Source organism: Vigna unguiculata, chromosome 1 (assembly GCF_037176805.1).
Source record: "Vigna unguiculata cultivar grain cowpea cultivar isolate G323 ecotype 2 chromosome 1, ASM3717680v1, whole genome shotgun sequence".
Taxonomy (NCBI): Eukaryota; Viridiplantae; Streptophyta; class Magnoliopsida; order Fabales; family Fabaceae; genus Vigna; species Vigna unguiculata.
Window position 1 is genome coordinate 44,093,581 of NC_140792.1, and position 16,159 is coordinate 44,109,739.

Sequence of the window (16,159 nt, forward strand, 5' to 3'; positions counted from 1 at the left end):
ATAAGATTTCGTCGATACTGATTGGTTTATGCTATTAAATGACAATAATTTCATTTTAGATACACTATCATTTGCAAGTACAAAACTTTGGTTCTGTAGAGAGCAAAGGAATTGGAAAAATAAAACATAAAAAGATGGGCATATCTAATAAGGAATTCTGGCTCCCATACTCTGTTTTACATCCACAAGTTAGTAGTCCTTGTGCTGCTCCAAGATACATCATCACAAACATCTACATCAAAGGGGAAGCAGTGATAAATGATAAGGGATGATCCTTTATCCACCACAAAAATAGACGGAGAGGAACCTTTGAACTTCTATTTGTTTTTCCCAGAGGATGGCTTATACTGTTCATAAGGATGCTCAGGTGGAGCAGACCACAAACCCCACAGAATAATTAAGTGAAGACAGAGAAGTAATGCTGAAGAAAGACTATTCGAAGGATAGATATTCCAGCACACCTCCACTCCCACGAACAAAATCAAACTGCTTGTGGATGCCAAGTACAGAAATAGATTATTTATTAATTTATTAATTTATTAATTCAATACAAAATAAAACCATGGGAAGTGGGTCAAACCTACCGCAACAACGTTGGGTAATGCGTTCTCCACAACAAGTAAGGTAAACTATAGAAGTACCTGTACCATAACAAATAGCGAGAATTAGCACCGGGGTTATTTCAGAATACAAAACCACAAACATGAACTGTTTTTTGGTTTGCATAATACCTGTCTACCAAAATTTGTTAGAGAAGATTGAACACAAAGAAGGTAAATAATTTCAGAGAGAAATAAGTTCAGTTATAAATAAGAGGATTTTACCGATGACATATCTACAATAAGGACAACACTAAATGAAATATCAGCACAGATGGAAATTGAGGAAAACCTGGCCAATAAATTTAAATCGAAAGCTAATGTCTATTCACCAAAAGAAAATAACAAAACGTAACACAATCATCTACCAGATGAAGATGAGTGAAAAGGTATTTCTAAATGAGAATGTCCTCACACTATAATAGAAACACGGAGCTCAGAGGTCATAGATGCATCTTCTATCATCTTAATAAATTTCGCAGGTGGGTTTTTCGTTTTCCTTTCTTTAAACTATTTTTGTTGAGTAAGAATAAATTAAGCAGAGAGCACATACCAAGAATAGAACTGATAATGCAATGACCGAGCACATACAATGCCAATGAAGTTCCCAACAAACATAGTTGTCACAATATCTGAGCAAAGGTAAAAAGTTAGCATCACTTATCACAAAAAGGGGAAGAAATGTTCTTAAATCCTACAAGAGACTGATCACTAACGTTCTTTATTTAGGATCTGGAGGGATGATGAACCGCTCTTGCCAACCTTCTTAGAAAACGAGGAAGAGAAGAAAACCGCAAACCTCATTCTCATAAAGACATATCTGGAATGCAGAAAGTTGCAAAGTCCCCCTTCGTGTCTGTAAGTAACAAAGAAGTCAACATGTAATCCAGCTGCATCAATATTTCAAGTATACATCACAGTTCTTATGAATCCCAATTATGATGTCCACAGTATGGACAATAATATACACTGGTCACACCAGCACCACCACCACTAATGACAACAACAACACAAGTCATTTCCGCCTAGATGGGACTCACTTCATAATAAGACAATGTTATTGTGTACTGTCAAATACCAGGTCGTTGGCAAAGCCATTTAGATCCAAGTCCATCTTAAGTTATCCTCTATCTAATCAACTCTATTCATTTGAGTCTATCATCTTCCAACATGGCCAAACCATCTTAAATACATTCCTACCATCTTCCCCTGAATAATAGTTACTCCTACCTTCTCTCTAATACATTCATGCATCCATCCTATCTATTCTAGTAGTAAGTATACTCATCAACACAGCATTCTCATCTCTACAAGACTATGGCACCTATTTATGATCTTGTTGACACGTCAAAGACTGTCCAACATTTGGTACCACAAAATACAAAGCATTGCTGATTCTCATTATTTATTGGTCAAACAGAAGAAAAATGACTTATTAAATCTATGACTTGACACGATATATTAAGTTTCTTTTCCAAATTACAAATATAATCCCCTACTAAATAGGTTAATAGCAAAAAACCTTCAAAACTCACCTCCCTGAATTTAAAAGATTGTACAGCTAGAATGAACTGAACCCCTAATGTATGTGCATAAAGCTTCTGTAAGTTTGAAGTTCAAGAAGTCTTACTGAGTTTTAAACCAAGGAGGGCTTTCCAGCAATTAACCTATAGTTGAAGGGGGTTCCTAGCATTTTCTGTATTGAAGAAAATAAAAGAAAAATAAACCTTTATACCTACTTGCACCAACTATAATGCGCAAATGAAGCAAGTAATATGAGGTGAGCAGCCAACAAAAAGATGGCAAATCCCTTGGACACAAATACTGGCTCAGGGATGAATTTGAAGTTAACAGACCTGATAACATAAATTGAAATAATACATCAGGAAACATCTAACTGATAACATAAGAAATAATACAGTTTCTCAAAATTAAAGATACCACAAACTCAATACATCAACATCAATATACTACTCAGATCCCCTTTGAGCTTTAAATTGAAATGAAACAGGTTGCGTCCCAATTGAGTTAAATGGTGCATGTAATACCATTAGCCGGGATCAAGACTCCTCATTCACCAAAACCCAGTTCTGAAAAATCTTATTCTTAGTACCATGCTAAATTAGCTTCCAAGTTCCAACCAGGCTTTCACAAGGGAATACAGTGTGTTGCTCACATAGAAGCAGATTTTTCACTTAGGTCAAATAGAAGCAGATTTTTTTGTGTGAATCGCTTTACAAATAAAGAACAATAATATATAAATGAGGACATGGTTGAATGCAGGCATTAATTATCACATGAATATATCAAAGTTATAGACATAGGCATGCAGCATGAAAAAAAAAAGAGTTTATCAGCAGCTCTACTTCTCAATCTAACCCTTACGAATTATAATTTAGGCACTAGTCAAAAACAAGTTCAACCTGAAAAATGTTAGCAGTATATCTAATCACCCCCAAAATAATATACCATATCTTCAGCAGCTTATTAGCTTATGTATTATTGCATCTAAAAACGCACCTATCTAATTATGTTCCTTAGTGCCAGAGGATCGTTGCAGAAAATAAAACTTTAGATACTCTTATATTCCTGTCTACCACACATCATCACTTTGACCACAGGAAAAAAGGGTTTCAGATTATACTAAAAGCTAAATTTGTTTTCGGAGTTCATGGTTATCATATCAAGCATACATAAAGGGCACACTTAAAAAATAGGTACCAGAAATGGATGAAGACACGGCCAAGATTGAATGCGCTCGATATGTACGCAACTGGATATGAAACCAGGAAAGGAAGCCCCAGTAATATCTATGGCAGAAGTTAACCATACTGGAGTTAACTGGCGTTACCAAAATTGGACATTGCACACTCTAGAGAATCAAACAAACTTGAGGCCCAAGAAGAGAAACTCACCTGCTAATACAGAAATATTATTTTAAAACAAAAAAATAACCAACCATCAGACACCTAATTTATGCACTCTATAAATAACAACGCGTGCAATTATTGTCTTACAAATTATAAATATACAAAGGAAAATGAAATGCAAGGAACCTGAACAACTGCTGCCCAAGCTAATGCCAATAACACGCCACTGAAATCCATAGCCTGCATGTGCGTGAAGAAAGCGGGCTACATGAGCATTCGATGTAAGGAGACAAAGAAAAAGATGTCAACATACCCTGACTATAAATATTGCACGTATATATGTACCTTCAGCATGAGGAGCAGTAAAGGTGGAGCATAAAGAAGCACATTCATCTTTACTGAAACTGCTCCACTATCAGAAAATTGCCAGAAGCTCCGTAAACATTTTATCCTTACAACAACAAAAATGATAACTCTAGCATGAGAGCATTTACCTAAACACAATCAACCCAAGATTCCACCTTCGGTGCACAAGTAAGAGCAATGCAGCATGAAGAAGTGTCATGGCCACACAGTCATTAAACAGACGAAGCACGAAGATAGAATGAACCCTTTTGGACAGAGAAAGTAAGCAAAGGGCCCACCAAGGAACCTGATAGAAATTTCAGTTTCCAAAAGCAGTGAGAATGGACATCAACAATTAGTCAGAGGAAAATTATATCCTTACCACATCGGTTTTGACATAGATGGCGAGAACGATTGCTAGGTTAATGATATACAACACACCAAACATAATCTGCAACGACAAAAGAGAAAGAAATGATGAATTACTTTGTTTGTTGAAAATTAAGTAGAATGAGAAAGTGAAGAATTTGAATGCGTGACCTGAGCAGGGTAAACTTGTCCTTGGGTAAGATACTGAAATGCAGAGTAAATGTAGAGAAAGCCAGCTGGGTAGACGAGAGGACCAGTGTCGCCTTTGAGGTTGCGGAAGTTTCTTTCCCCTTCGAGAAACCCGCTAACCTGTGACATGTATGCGTCCCAGTCTATCTTCGTATCTGGAAGCATAAAACGCCGTCGTATATCAACTGCGATGAATTGACCTTTCGAAGGAGAGGATGTGGAAATTGAAACTTACAAGGGACAAACGCGATTATGAGAGAGACGAGGAGGGCGTCGGCGAAGAGAAGAGCCAGCGCGAATGGTATCTTAGGGTTTTGGAGCAAAGCGGTTTTTCCTTCCGATCTCGGAGGTGGTGGCGACGGCGCCACCGATTCAACGCCCATGGTTTCTCTGTTTTTCAACCTTCTGCCACCCATTTCCGTTTTATCATTCGTCCACGATCAACGCCCTCTCTTTTCTCGTTCTCTCTAATTTGTATTTCTGGGCTTCGTCTCATGGGCTCACCAGATTGCCACTCCACTCCATTTAGTCCAAAAAAAAAAAAGTCAAGTAGTCCACCAAAATCTCTCTATTTTGTTTCTTTAATTTCTCTTCATCTAAACACGGGTTTATTCTCTCTAGGTCATGTGTATTAAATAAGTTAATTAATAATATTTTATGCATACAAAATTTAAACCCCGACTTAGTGCATATCAAATAAAAGTTTGTAAATAATAAAAAAAAAGACACTAGGGTGATATCGTTAAAATTTAAAAATGTGTAAAGTGGTCAAAAGTTTTGTTTGGTATGATGAAGTACGTCGGCAAAAGCAATTGAGATGAACAGGTGTAAAATAGAAGCTGCTTCTGGAGTCAGTTCCTTTCTAAGATGGACACGTGCAGTTTGGGAGTGCTTCCACGTGTGCAGAGAGACCCACACAGTTTGTCTCATGCACACGCGCCCAAACCTCTGCATCACTTCATCACATCTATCCACGTGTCACTCGACCACACAATCCATGTCTCTCTCCTTAAAAACTACCACGCTCCGAGAATTTTTTCACGAACACCAACCTTCTGGTCTCGTCCTTTCTTCCTCACTCATCTTCCATGGCTTCCAATGATCTCAAACATCGACTCACACCGCATCCAGACACCGCCGCGAACGACAACGGGATGATCGGAGAAAAACGCCAGAAACGAAAGGTGATGGCCAAACGCGGCCTAAAGTCACTCGCCATAGCTGTTACCCTTCCCCTCTCTCTCACCGTCTTATCAGCATGCGTAGGCTCCTTCATTGCCAGAGATGATTCTCTGTCTTCCAGAAGGCCCTTCTGGTTCCCACCTTCCTGGGCCCTGCACTTCACCTGCCCCGCCACAAGCTTCTTGATGGGTCTCGCCGCCTGGATGGTCTGGGCAGACGGAGGTTTCCACCGAAACCCCACGGCTCTGTTGCTTTACTTTATTCAGCTCCTTTTCTCGGTGCTCTGGGATCCCCTTGTGTTCGCTGCTGGGGCTACACGGCTCAGCCTGATGCTCTGTTTAGGGTTGTTCGTGAGTCAGTACGGGTGCATGCATGCGTTTCGCTCCGTCAATCCCATTGCTGCTGATTTGATAAAGCCTTGTCTGGCATGGGTTGCTTTTCTATCTATTGCAAATCTTAAACTCCTTTTTGTCTGAGCGCATATATACATATGTATATATATACCCTACTACTATCAATGAAGATTAAGACTTGAACAGTGTTATGTAGAATTGTTCTGTAAACACGCGTGGTAAATAATATTTTCCTAGTATTTTGTTGCACTCCGTTTTCCTTCCTTTTTTTTAGCTTGGACGACGCTTTATTCTCTTTTACGTTGTTCCAATGTGATTGGTGTGTGCTAAATTTGTAAATTTGTCGTTTTGCTTTTTCAAAATTTAATGTTTCTCCATGTCTACATGTCTGCGAATTGGTTACTTCGCAGATAAGCAAGATGGCATGCTTTGATCCATTAGATACTAAAATTGCTTTGTCCATACTTAACAGTAGCATAAGCTGCGCCTGCTGCAAAGCATACCATGATACTCGAACATTAGGAACGAAATATGATATTTGATCAAGGGCGTTGAGGGAAGAAGATGGTTGTAAAGCGTTATTTCATATAAATAGTAGTAACACAGCAACTTCGCATCTAGTTTGGCATAGAAGTTTTATTCATTCAACAATTGAACCTGATTTCTCACTTAGTTACCTGCTGGCTCTGCCTTTGTCATGGCACAAGTTAATACTAACGATAATGCAATCAAATGATAAAATGGAACTTTTCCAAGAAACTCAACCTCTTTGTACGCTTTCAATACCAAGTTCCTGGTTTTGTAGAAAATGCCCTGTCTCAACTGTATTTTTTGAAGATTTCAACCAAATTGCATTCATGAGTCTACAACGGAGAGAACGAGAATGATATCTTATGAAACAGTTCTAAAAGGGAAAAAAATTACAGAACTGCGAATTCTCAGTCCCAGTCCCAGTTACAGCCCCCTGTTAGGTACTTACGTCGCAAACAATTTTCATAATTAATGATGTAAAAGCTAAAAATTATATCACTCAGAAAAAGCAGATGATTATAAAATATACAGATCAGATCATAATTAACATACAGGCAGAATGGAATCTGATACAGAAAAAATATTGCTTTTCCTGTCTCTAAATCTAGAATTTGTCTTAAATCACAAGTAACCTTGTAAATGTGTATGGGCAGTGAGTCCAGTCACTATCCCAGTTTCTGCGTAGTCCTTATTGGTTCGATTCGACCATTTAGTGTTCAGAGCGACCATATTAACTGTAACAGTGGATAATGAGACCACTAATTGTACCATCAGATCCGCAAACTGCAAACTACAAACAGAAACAAGATGAAACTTTTTTCATTACTACGTAAAAAAAAATTGCTTCAATCTACATATAGGAATAATTTACAAAGTTTAGAAGCTTGAGCACGAGAAAGAGAGACAGACTACAAAAAAATATATACATACATTCTCATAATATACACAAATAAATGTGAGAATTTCTATTTCTGTAACTAAATATGCCACAAATTGCACTAACATGCACACAGATGACGAGTTTTCTGACTATTTAACCGCGAACAGAAAGAGTGGAACTCATCTAGAAGATGATACCTCAACTGTTTTAAATGCTTGGATGAAGCAACCCAAGTTCATCCTTGTCCTCAAGGGGATTGCTAGTCTCGTCCCGTATTCTCTTAACTCCTTTACTAGCCAACGACTTATGTGTGAATCCATAAATCTGCAGAATCTGATTATCCCCAAAATTGAAGGCCCTATCCATCTGTTTCAAGCACCTTTCGACAGGGTAATCCCCAAACTTCCCACAAGGCTTGCACCCCACAAAATGAGTCACCAAGGGCCACCTATGATCCCCGAGACCAGGATGGTAATTCTCAATCATTTCCTCGTACTTATCAACCAAAATCCCCCAATAACCATGCAAGTAATAACTGTTCTCAAGATAAACTTTATCACCCCACTTGTCCCTATCCTTAGCCAGCAGATAAACCATGGCAGATTGATCATCAGCTTCAAAAACAGGTCTATCCTTGAGCTCACGCGTGAGCACTTTCCCAGCCTCATCCCTAACCCTCCCTTTAGGCCCCATTGGAGCCCAAGCATCGAGAATATCCAAAGACCACTGACAATTTCTCAGCAGAAAACTCCCAGTGTTCAACCCAATCCAATTCTTGTCATCATAAACCATCTCATCCCACCCATGCATCACCAAGTTGTGGTCTTTATACCTCTCCCACGGCACCTCAAACGCCATGTCCGTGAACATGGCATCACTATCCATCCACCATATAAACTCCACCTCAGGATGAGACAAAAGAAGCTTCCGAATCAGAGGAAGCTTGGCCCAGAACCCTGCCATCTCAGCGTCAAAGAGTGCCATGTTGTAAAACATCTCAATCCCATGCAAACGACAATAGTCAATTTTGTTCTTAATAGACTTCAACAAGTAATGATCCCCAACGGGATTCTCGCACGGTTTCGGCGACGACCCAGTTACCAGAAGCACACGAGGCTTGTTGGGCCGAACGAAATTAGATAAATTGGGGTTATTGCGAAGCCAGCGAGATCGTTGCTCGTCCCATGTCGATATTTTGGGGCCGAGACGATACGGCTCTTCCGAGTTCAATTTCTCGCCGTTCTCGTCTTCTGGTTCGTCGACCAATATGGTATTGATGTCGAAGACATTGTAATTGGTGGTGGAATCGGAATCGTTGAACGTCGTGGATTGCAGGTGACCGAGGTGGTGGTCATTCTCAGGGAGCTTGCGGGAGTAGAAACGGTCGCGAATGTCGACGAAGTCTTGCTCCGGCGTGCCGAATTTTCCAGCACCGATGGTGCCGCGCAGGACAACAAGGGTGAGGACCAGGCAGAGGATGGTGACCTTGCAATGCCTGAGAGCTCTCTGGAATCTTCGCGCCCTTTGAGCTCCCAAACACTTTTGTAACATGTTAATGCAAAAAGACAAATTCAGAATGGAAAATGGATGCAATTTGAAAACCAGAATCAGAAACGGACACTAAATTTAGAACATCGTTAGCGTAATTGTTGTGGTGAATCCAGAAACGCGTAACCTCAGGACAAGTCAATAAAAAATAAAAAATAAATAAACGAATATGAAGAAAATATGAGCTTTATTAGATAAAGGCGGCATATTCTCTTTTTGAAGAACAATAATTATTTTTTGAAATGTAATGATTGAAATATTTTCCATGTCCATTTATTATACAATTTAAAAAATAACTACGGTAAAAACCAATATTTCTATGATTAAATAACTATAGAAAAGAAAAACTGTGACTATTTTTCTCGCTGGGACAATTTCGTGAATTGGATTTCACAATTGTTGAATAATTGGTGGTCAATGGGTCTTAAATAAATCGAAACCTAAGACAACAACTTTATTATTGTTTTAAAGACGATGATTATAGTTAAAATTAATATTTAACTCGTCATGAGTGTGACGCGGTAAAAAAAAATAATTATCGAATAAAATTATAAATTATGTAAATAATTATTTTTGAAAAATTTTCATTACGCGGATCTAATGATGTAATTAAAATATTTCTTTGTGATGTGTGTTGTTAGTCATAATAACATCACCTAAAATAAAATTAAGACCATTATATTCATGTTTAGTTTTACAACCGAACAACGTCTAATTACTTTAATTAAAATAAAATTTCAACTTAATTAAAATATTAACATTTCCGATTGATGATGACAAATAATTTGGTCTTCCGGCACTCTGAATTTATTCTACTTTTGATGAAATCCTTTTGTATTAAATTGGTAAATGTATAAATTTTGATAATATCTTACTATTTTTTAATTGAAACATTAAGATTTTGATAAATATGTATACATCTTTTCGTTTCGTCTTCAACCTCGTTCTCGGTTTAATATTCATCTTTGTCCTTCTCTTTTTCTGTTTATATTACTGAAAAATGTTTTTTAGGTAACCTAAAACTTACATATAATAATTAGAGAGGTAATATTCCCATAATTTTTTAGTTTTATAACTTTTTTTTTCTTTGGTTACATATTTTCTCTCCTATCTTTCAATTATTTGACTTATTTTATACTTACAAAAATTATTCATATCGTATCTTTTCTCTTATCACAATCATAATTAATCATTTTTTTATATTTTTATTATTATTTTTTTGTTGTTATTCTTTTAACATGAATAGAAATATTTGAGTCTCAAGTTCGAGTATACAACTATATTAGCTCTTTGTTTACTTTCTAATAATAATAATAATAAAAAGTGTCTTATTTATCCTTTTTAATCTTTATTATTTGTTTCATTTGAAAATTGTTTGTCTTGTTAAAAAATTGTAATTATCTTTCAATAATTTGATTATTTTGATATCTGAAAAATTATTATATATTTAATTATATATTTTTCATGTGATTTAATCCGACGTAAATTGTATAGTACACATTTGATATTTTTAAATATTTTATTTATTATTTAATATTATCATACATATTTGTTTAAATATTTTTTAGATAATTATTTTAATTTTTTAAATTATTTTCATAAGTGTAATTTTATTACTATAATTATATAAAAATGTTTTATTCAATATAATATAATAATTTATAGAATGCAGTATGTTATTTTGCCTTTTATTTAATTGTTAGTTAGTATTTTAATTTGAAATTTATGTGACTTTAGTTTTTTTTTTTAAATATTGGAAATTGAATAAACGACAATATAGTATTTTAATATTAAATATTTAATAATTATTTATTTTATCTACCTTTAATTATTTATAAAAAATTAATAATTAATATTAAAAATTAGAAAAACAGGTGCGAGAATATACATATGTGAATGGAAAAGAAAATCTATACTAAGATGATAATAAATTTTTACTTTCCAGGAAAGGAGGTGAAATATTAAAACTGTTCCATTATTCTTGTCTGATGTTATCTCTACCTAAGATTTATGATTTTATGAACTTTTAGTGTTGTAACCATAATTTTAATTTTAAGTACGATAAAAACAATTATGAATACATGCATCTTGTTTTTTAAATATATATATATATATATATATATATATATATATATATATATATATTGTTTTTTCATCCTATCACAGAAACTCTTTCAGTGAAATGACCACGATGATGGAGAAGAATAATGGTATCTTCAAAATCAAGCAAAAGAAATGCTTGTGTGTTAACATTTATTTATTGCCCAACCTATTATTCTCGAATCTAACACAATACTCTACTATTAATTTACAGAAAGGTTTTGTCTTTATTCTCCCTTTTTTAGAATTTCGTAGAAATTACGTTATCTTTTTTTTTTTACCATTGGACTGAAGAATCTAGATGCTGTGCACATAAAAAATCATTTAGATGAAAATAACACTTTTCTTTTTTTTTTTTTTTGAACAAATGAGGGTCAACGTAAATAAAAAGGCGGCCTCCATAAAATAGCTTTTTAAAAATTGACTTGCTTGAATTTTTACGCAGAATTTTCCACAAGAGAAAATCTTATTTAATTTCAATAAACTTATTATAGAAAATGAATTGATTTATAATATCTTAAAAATAACAATTTTAAAAACTAAAACCTAAACTAAATTTTAACATTTTTCATTCAATTATAAAGATCAGTGATGTATCGATCTCTTTTAGTACAAGTCGACCACGTCAATAAAAGTGCATATTAAAGTACGAATTAAGAGAGTAATGGAGTTTAAGTGTATGCTTGTAAGAATATTCGCCATATGAACTTTGAATATTGATTGAGTTGTTGAACTTTATTTCTTGTAACAAATAACTGATTTTAATTTTATAAGATAATAATAAATTTTTACCTATTAAATAGCGGTGGTGCATAAAAAAATATCGGTATAGTTTTATTTTTTGTAATCGGAATAATTACAAAGAGCAAATATATATTTAAGTCTTAAACAAAAGGAAAAAAAGTTAAAAAGAAAATATCTGCAACTGATTGGGCAAGATATTAAGGTGAATTTTTGAAAGAATGTGTATAAAAAAGGTAAATAATTTGACAGAATAATTACCGAAAATATGAACTGATAAATTTGACTGAAAAGACGTGGAACTATGAAGGGGTGAAAATTGGCATGTGGTACAAAACTGGAACTTGTTGCGCGTATGGTATTCGCGTTCCCACGTCTTCCACTGCACACCAAAATTGAATTGAATCAAATCCAATCGTTGGGGTTGTAACTGTAATTTCATCGCGCGTATATGGCAGAGGAGGTTTATTAGAATTTGGTTGCAGTTGGGATTTTATTTTATCAGATCCAAGCAAGCACATTGAATGGGAACAGAAAGCAGCGAATGATTGAAAAAAGGGAGAAGAAGCAAGTGCATTAATATAATATTATCACCGTCGTTGTTGGAACAAAAAATAGAATACTAAAGTGTGGAATATAGCGTCAGGGAAAGTTTGGGAGCATAACAGATATCTCGCCTCCCAAAAGAAGCATCTTGTGAAAAAAAAATATGGATTTGATGTGTCATTGTTCGAGTTTTCTTCTTTCGCCGGAGAACCCCAACGCCGCGTGTTCTCTTTCTCTCAACTACGCTCTCGTTATTCTCAATCAGAGTCTTCCGAAATTTGCTCCTCTGCTCTGGGACCACGGTATTCTCCCTGCACCCTTTCATCCGTTCTTTTTCTTTCTTTAATGTGTTGATTGTTGATTGTTCATTCATGCATTTATGGGTGCAGCTCATGTGCGAGTTTGCGCCGATGGAGGTGCCAATAGGGTGTATGATGAAATGCCTCTTTTCTTCCCGCATCAACAACCTTCCCATGTTCGCTCCAGGTTCCTATTTTTCATTTAAATTTTAAATTTTGATTTTTTTTTTCTTTTCCTGAGGTTTTGTTTCTCTCTTTAGCTTAGTTCCGTTTGCGTGACTTTGTGCTTGTGGTTGTCGTGTGTCTCGCAATTGGGTTGCTGAATGAAAAGTTCTGACTTTCCTATCATCACTTTTGAGTTCTCTCATTCAGTGGTCCTTACAAATTCACAAAAGGCTGGTTCTTGTTAGGAAATGACGTTTTTTTTTCTTCTTTTACATGATGGGAATTTTCTAACGTTTGTGATTTTTGAGTTCGATGTCTTTCTTGAGAGTTTCAAGCTGCTGTGATTTTTTCTTTACTTCTATTTTACGTATTTGTGGTGGGGCTGGGCTTCTTAAAGTTCTTAGTGGCTTTGAGTGAGGCTAAGTGGATCAGAAAAGGAAATAGCCAAATAGGATTTTGAGTTCCTGCAGGCTACATCAATTAGATTCTGTTAATCCTTTTTTTTCCATTGTTGTACTAAAGAAATCAGTCCATGTTCCCATCATTATGATTGATCATGACGAATCTGCTCCATAGAAACAATGTTATGTCACTCTTACTTACCTCTGGTCCTGGGTGACAGATAGTGCTTTCCAGTGCCTTGTTTGTTTCTTCTTGTCGTGGAATTCTCATGTACCGCATTTGATGTTACCTTATTAGAGATGATATATTTCCTTATTTTTCTTTTCACTTATACGTATCTGGGTATCTGGGTGGAGTTATTATGGGGTATTTGTGAGAAGTCATCCTTCTTCTGAGTGGTAGCCAATGATCTAACTTTTCTTATAGAATGCTTCTTTGTACACTTTGCATCTAGGATTGATGTCATGGTGTAAGCTCTCCAAACGATCTACATTTCCATTTCTAGTCTATGCAGTATAATTGTTGGAGGACTTTGTTAGACTGCAAACGGTGTCACATTTATTGTTTTCAGTACTATTGTCAGTGTTTTGCTATTGTTAATTTCTGGTAGCATGTTTTGGCATCTTCGGTATATGTTTGCAGATTTCCTTTTGACTAACTTGTTAGGTTTGTTTCAGGTACAAGCCTGATGCAATTAAAGGAGATATGGATTCAATACGGAAAGAAGTACTTGACTTCTATGCAAAACTGGTATTTCCCTCTCTACCATGTAATATACATGGTTATGGTTTTTTGTGCAGTAAGCCATCAATTTGGTCCTCGAATTATTATTTTATCTCTTACTTAGTCCTTAAAGTATTAAAAAAGTAATAAGTGGTCCCCAAAGTTATGTGACATTTATCCTGTTGTTCACTCTGGTAATGAAACTGTTTCGTAGTCCCTTAATTATAAGACTGGACGGTTTTAAACGTGAATAAATAATCGTTACAATAATTCTTAGTCCCAAATTTACCATCTCAAATTCCAATCACAGAACGCAGACAATGTCTGGTATAGTGAGAGTAAAATTTCGCATAAAAGTAGAGTTAAAAATTTATCATAATGACAATAGACTATTTTGCTGAAGAATCAACCTTTCATGTTCACTTTACTTTCTACAATATTTCAAGGGTCTTCCCTTTGTCGTACACAGTTATTTTGTTTTCAATAGTCCGAATTGTGACCTTCGACAACTAAAATTTGCATTTTAACAATTACTGGAATCAATTGAGTTTCAAGAGATTTACTGATATGTATCTCGTGTTAAATAACTGATAATAGGAAAATAAACTATAGAGAGCATGGATGTACTTGTTATATGCAGAATAAATTCCTAAGTCAAACAATTTCTTGTTCTCATCAGACAAAATGTTACAAGTTAAGGACACTAATGTTATATGTTGCTTCTAATTCTAAAGGATAAAATTTATGTTTTTTTGAAGAAGAGGGATCAAATAGATACACGTCTGAAACAAAGGGGCAAGTTCTACACATGTTTTAAACAGTCCAATCTAGCAGCACTTAAAGGACTTCAAAATAGTTTCATTAACAGCACGACTAACGGGAGGATGTTAAAATGGTACTTCGAGGACCAAATTTTTTTTTCTTGTGACTAAGCTTGCACTTGTGCAAGCTAAGAGAAAATGAATTGAAAAGGCAACTTTATTATTCACACCGAAGTACCATTTTTTATTCCTATGTTACTGCTATATGTACATCTTGTATAAATCATGTCAAGGGTCTTATGCTAGTTTTCTTCCTGCAGGGAACTAAGATAATTGATGAGTCCCATGATCAGGACACCACAGATTTACACAAATGTGTCACATACATACGTGACCTCGCCCCAAAGATTGATGGATCAGAGGTGAGTTGAATACTTGGTTGTATTATCTATTTTCTGATTTTCGTTTGGAGAGAGGTCCCTGCCGCTCTGGGGATTGAACTCATGGACTAAGATAATTTTAGAATAACTGAAATGAACAAGTCTTGGCCATGTCTGCTCTAATTCCATTTTGGCTGTAAGGAATTGTTATCATGCTATGAGTATTTAGTTGTACTTCTGAAATTCACTCAACTTGGCAATTGCAGCAATGCATTCTTGTTGCTGGAGCACTTGGTGGGAGATTCGACCATGAGATTGGCAATATTAATGTTCTGTGTCGATTTCCCAACACACGGATTATCCTTCTATCTGATGATTGTCTCATTAATCTTCTTCCAAAGAATCGGTATCATAAAATCTTTATTCAATCTTCTGTTGAGGGTCCCCATTGTGGACTTATTCCAATTGGTACGCCGTCTGGAAGCTCTACAACCACAGGACTCAAATGGGACCTCGGTAAGTAATGCGTTTAGTTCTTTAATAATAATGTTAGGTGATTACTGTAAATATGTTAGTCTGTAATGAAACTGTACTTCCTGAGCTACTGCTTGAGTAGGATGGTAACGGAGTGAATACGATGCTTTAGTCTGATGGAGGCATCAATGTTTCTTATAATAAAAATTTTCAACTTCCATTTCCTTTTTCAATCACCCAATTCTGATATTGTTTATAAATGTTATCTGATGATGAACTTTTTAATTTGTTTATCTCAGAGGAGACGGCAATGAGATTTGGAGGTTTAATAAGCACATCGAACATTGTAAAAGGAGAAATTGTTACAGTACAGTCTGATTCAGATCTTCTTTGGACTATTTCTATTAAGAAGAAGCTTTAGGTTTTATATGTTGCTTAGTGCAGTGATTTTTCAGATCTTTCATACGTATTAATATGGGTCCTATTCTATTTAAAGGTCACAGCTTCAGCTGACCTTTCTTTATGTTTCATTCTTTCAACTTACTGTATGAATTACGGGATGACGAAAGGGAAATAGGGAATTATTCTTTAATGTAGGAACTTCTATTCCTGGTAACTATGCTTGGAAATTCAGTTTTCAAAGAGGTTACCTACATTTCTTGGTTCAGTTGTATGGTGACATTGTATGTTGATTTATTATCG

General features: G+C 35.4%; 3 protein-coding genes and 1 pseudogene across 3 annotated transcripts; 2 read left to right on the plus strand and 2 right to left on the minus strand.

Moving 5' to 3' along the window:
- Nucleotides 1-6: 6 nt before the first annotated feature.
- On the minus strand, nt 7-4,914 carry ALG3 (asparagine-linked glycosylation 3). Its single transcript, XM_028074310.2, has 12 exons — nt 4,608-4,914; nt 4,355-4,527; nt 4,197-4,265; nt 3,964-4,121; nt 3,815-3,881; nt 3,656-3,709; nt 3,321-3,409; nt 2,339-2,455; nt 1,316-1,455; nt 1,153-1,231; nt 585-641; nt 7-486 (listed from the first exon to the last, which is right to left on the minus strand). The coding sequence occupies exons 1-12, from the start codon at nt 4,786-4,788 to the stop codon at nt 318-320; spliced, it is 1,353 nt and encodes a 450-aa protein (XP_027930111.1). The 5' UTR covers nt 4,789-4,914; the 3' UTR covers nt 7-317.
- A 482-nt stretch (nt 4,915-5,396) lies between these two features.
- On the plus strand, nt 5,397-6,156 carry TSPO (TSPO(outer membrane tryptophan-rich sensory protein)-like protein). The gene has a single exon (XM_028074352.2). The coding sequence runs from the start codon at nt 5,461-5,463 to the stop codon at nt 6,028-6,030; it is 570 nt and encodes a 189-aa protein (XP_027930153.1). The 5' UTR covers nt 5,397-5,460; the 3' UTR covers nt 6,031-6,156.
- A 1,108-nt stretch (nt 6,157-7,264) lies between these two features.
- Nucleotides 7,265-8,993, minus strand: LOC114186271 (xyloglucan 6-xylosyltransferase 2 pseudogene; annotated as a pseudogene).
- A 3,076-nt stretch (nt 8,994-12,069) lies between these two features.
- Nucleotides 12,070-16,124, plus strand: TPK1 (thiamine pyrophosphokinase1). The gene is made up of 6 exons (XM_028074343.2): nt 12,070-12,555; nt 12,643-12,739; nt 13,797-13,869; nt 14,924-15,025; nt 15,250-15,499; nt 15,757-16,124. The coding sequence occupies exons 1-6, from the start codon at nt 12,417-12,419 to the stop codon at nt 15,876-15,878; spliced, it is 783 nt and encodes a 260-aa protein (XP_027930144.1). The 5' UTR covers nt 12,070-12,416; the 3' UTR covers nt 15,879-16,124.
- Nucleotides 16,125-16,159: the final 35 nt, after the last annotated feature.

Coding starts and splice junctions, on each gene's coding strand:
- ALG3 (XM_028074310.2), bottom strand. CDS start 4,788: ATGGGTGGCAGAAGGTTGAAAAACAGAGAAACCATGGGCGTTGAATCG. Junction 3,882..3,963: donor CTTGGGTTGATTGTGTTTAG/GTAAATGCTCTC, acceptor ATTTTCTGATAG/TGGAGCAGTTTCAGTAAAGA. Junction 487..584: donor CATTACCCAACGTTGTTGCG/GTAGGTTTGACC, acceptor ATCCACAAGCAG/TTTGATTTTGTTCGTGGGAG.
- TSPO (XM_028074352.2), top strand. CDS start 5,461: ATGGCTTCCAATGATCTCAAACATCGACTCACACCGCATCCAGACACC.
- TPK1 (XM_028074343.2), top strand. CDS start 12,417: ATGGATTTGATGTGTCATTGTTCGAGTTTTCTTCTTTCGCCGGAGAAC. Junction 12,556..12,642: donor TCCTCTGCTCTGGGACCACG/GTATTCTCCCTG, acceptor TTATGGGTGCAG/CTCATGTGCGAGTTTGCGCC. Junction 15,026..15,249: donor CAAAGATTGATGGATCAGAG/GTGAGTTGAATA, acceptor TGGCAATTGCAG/CAATGCATTCTTGTTGCTGG.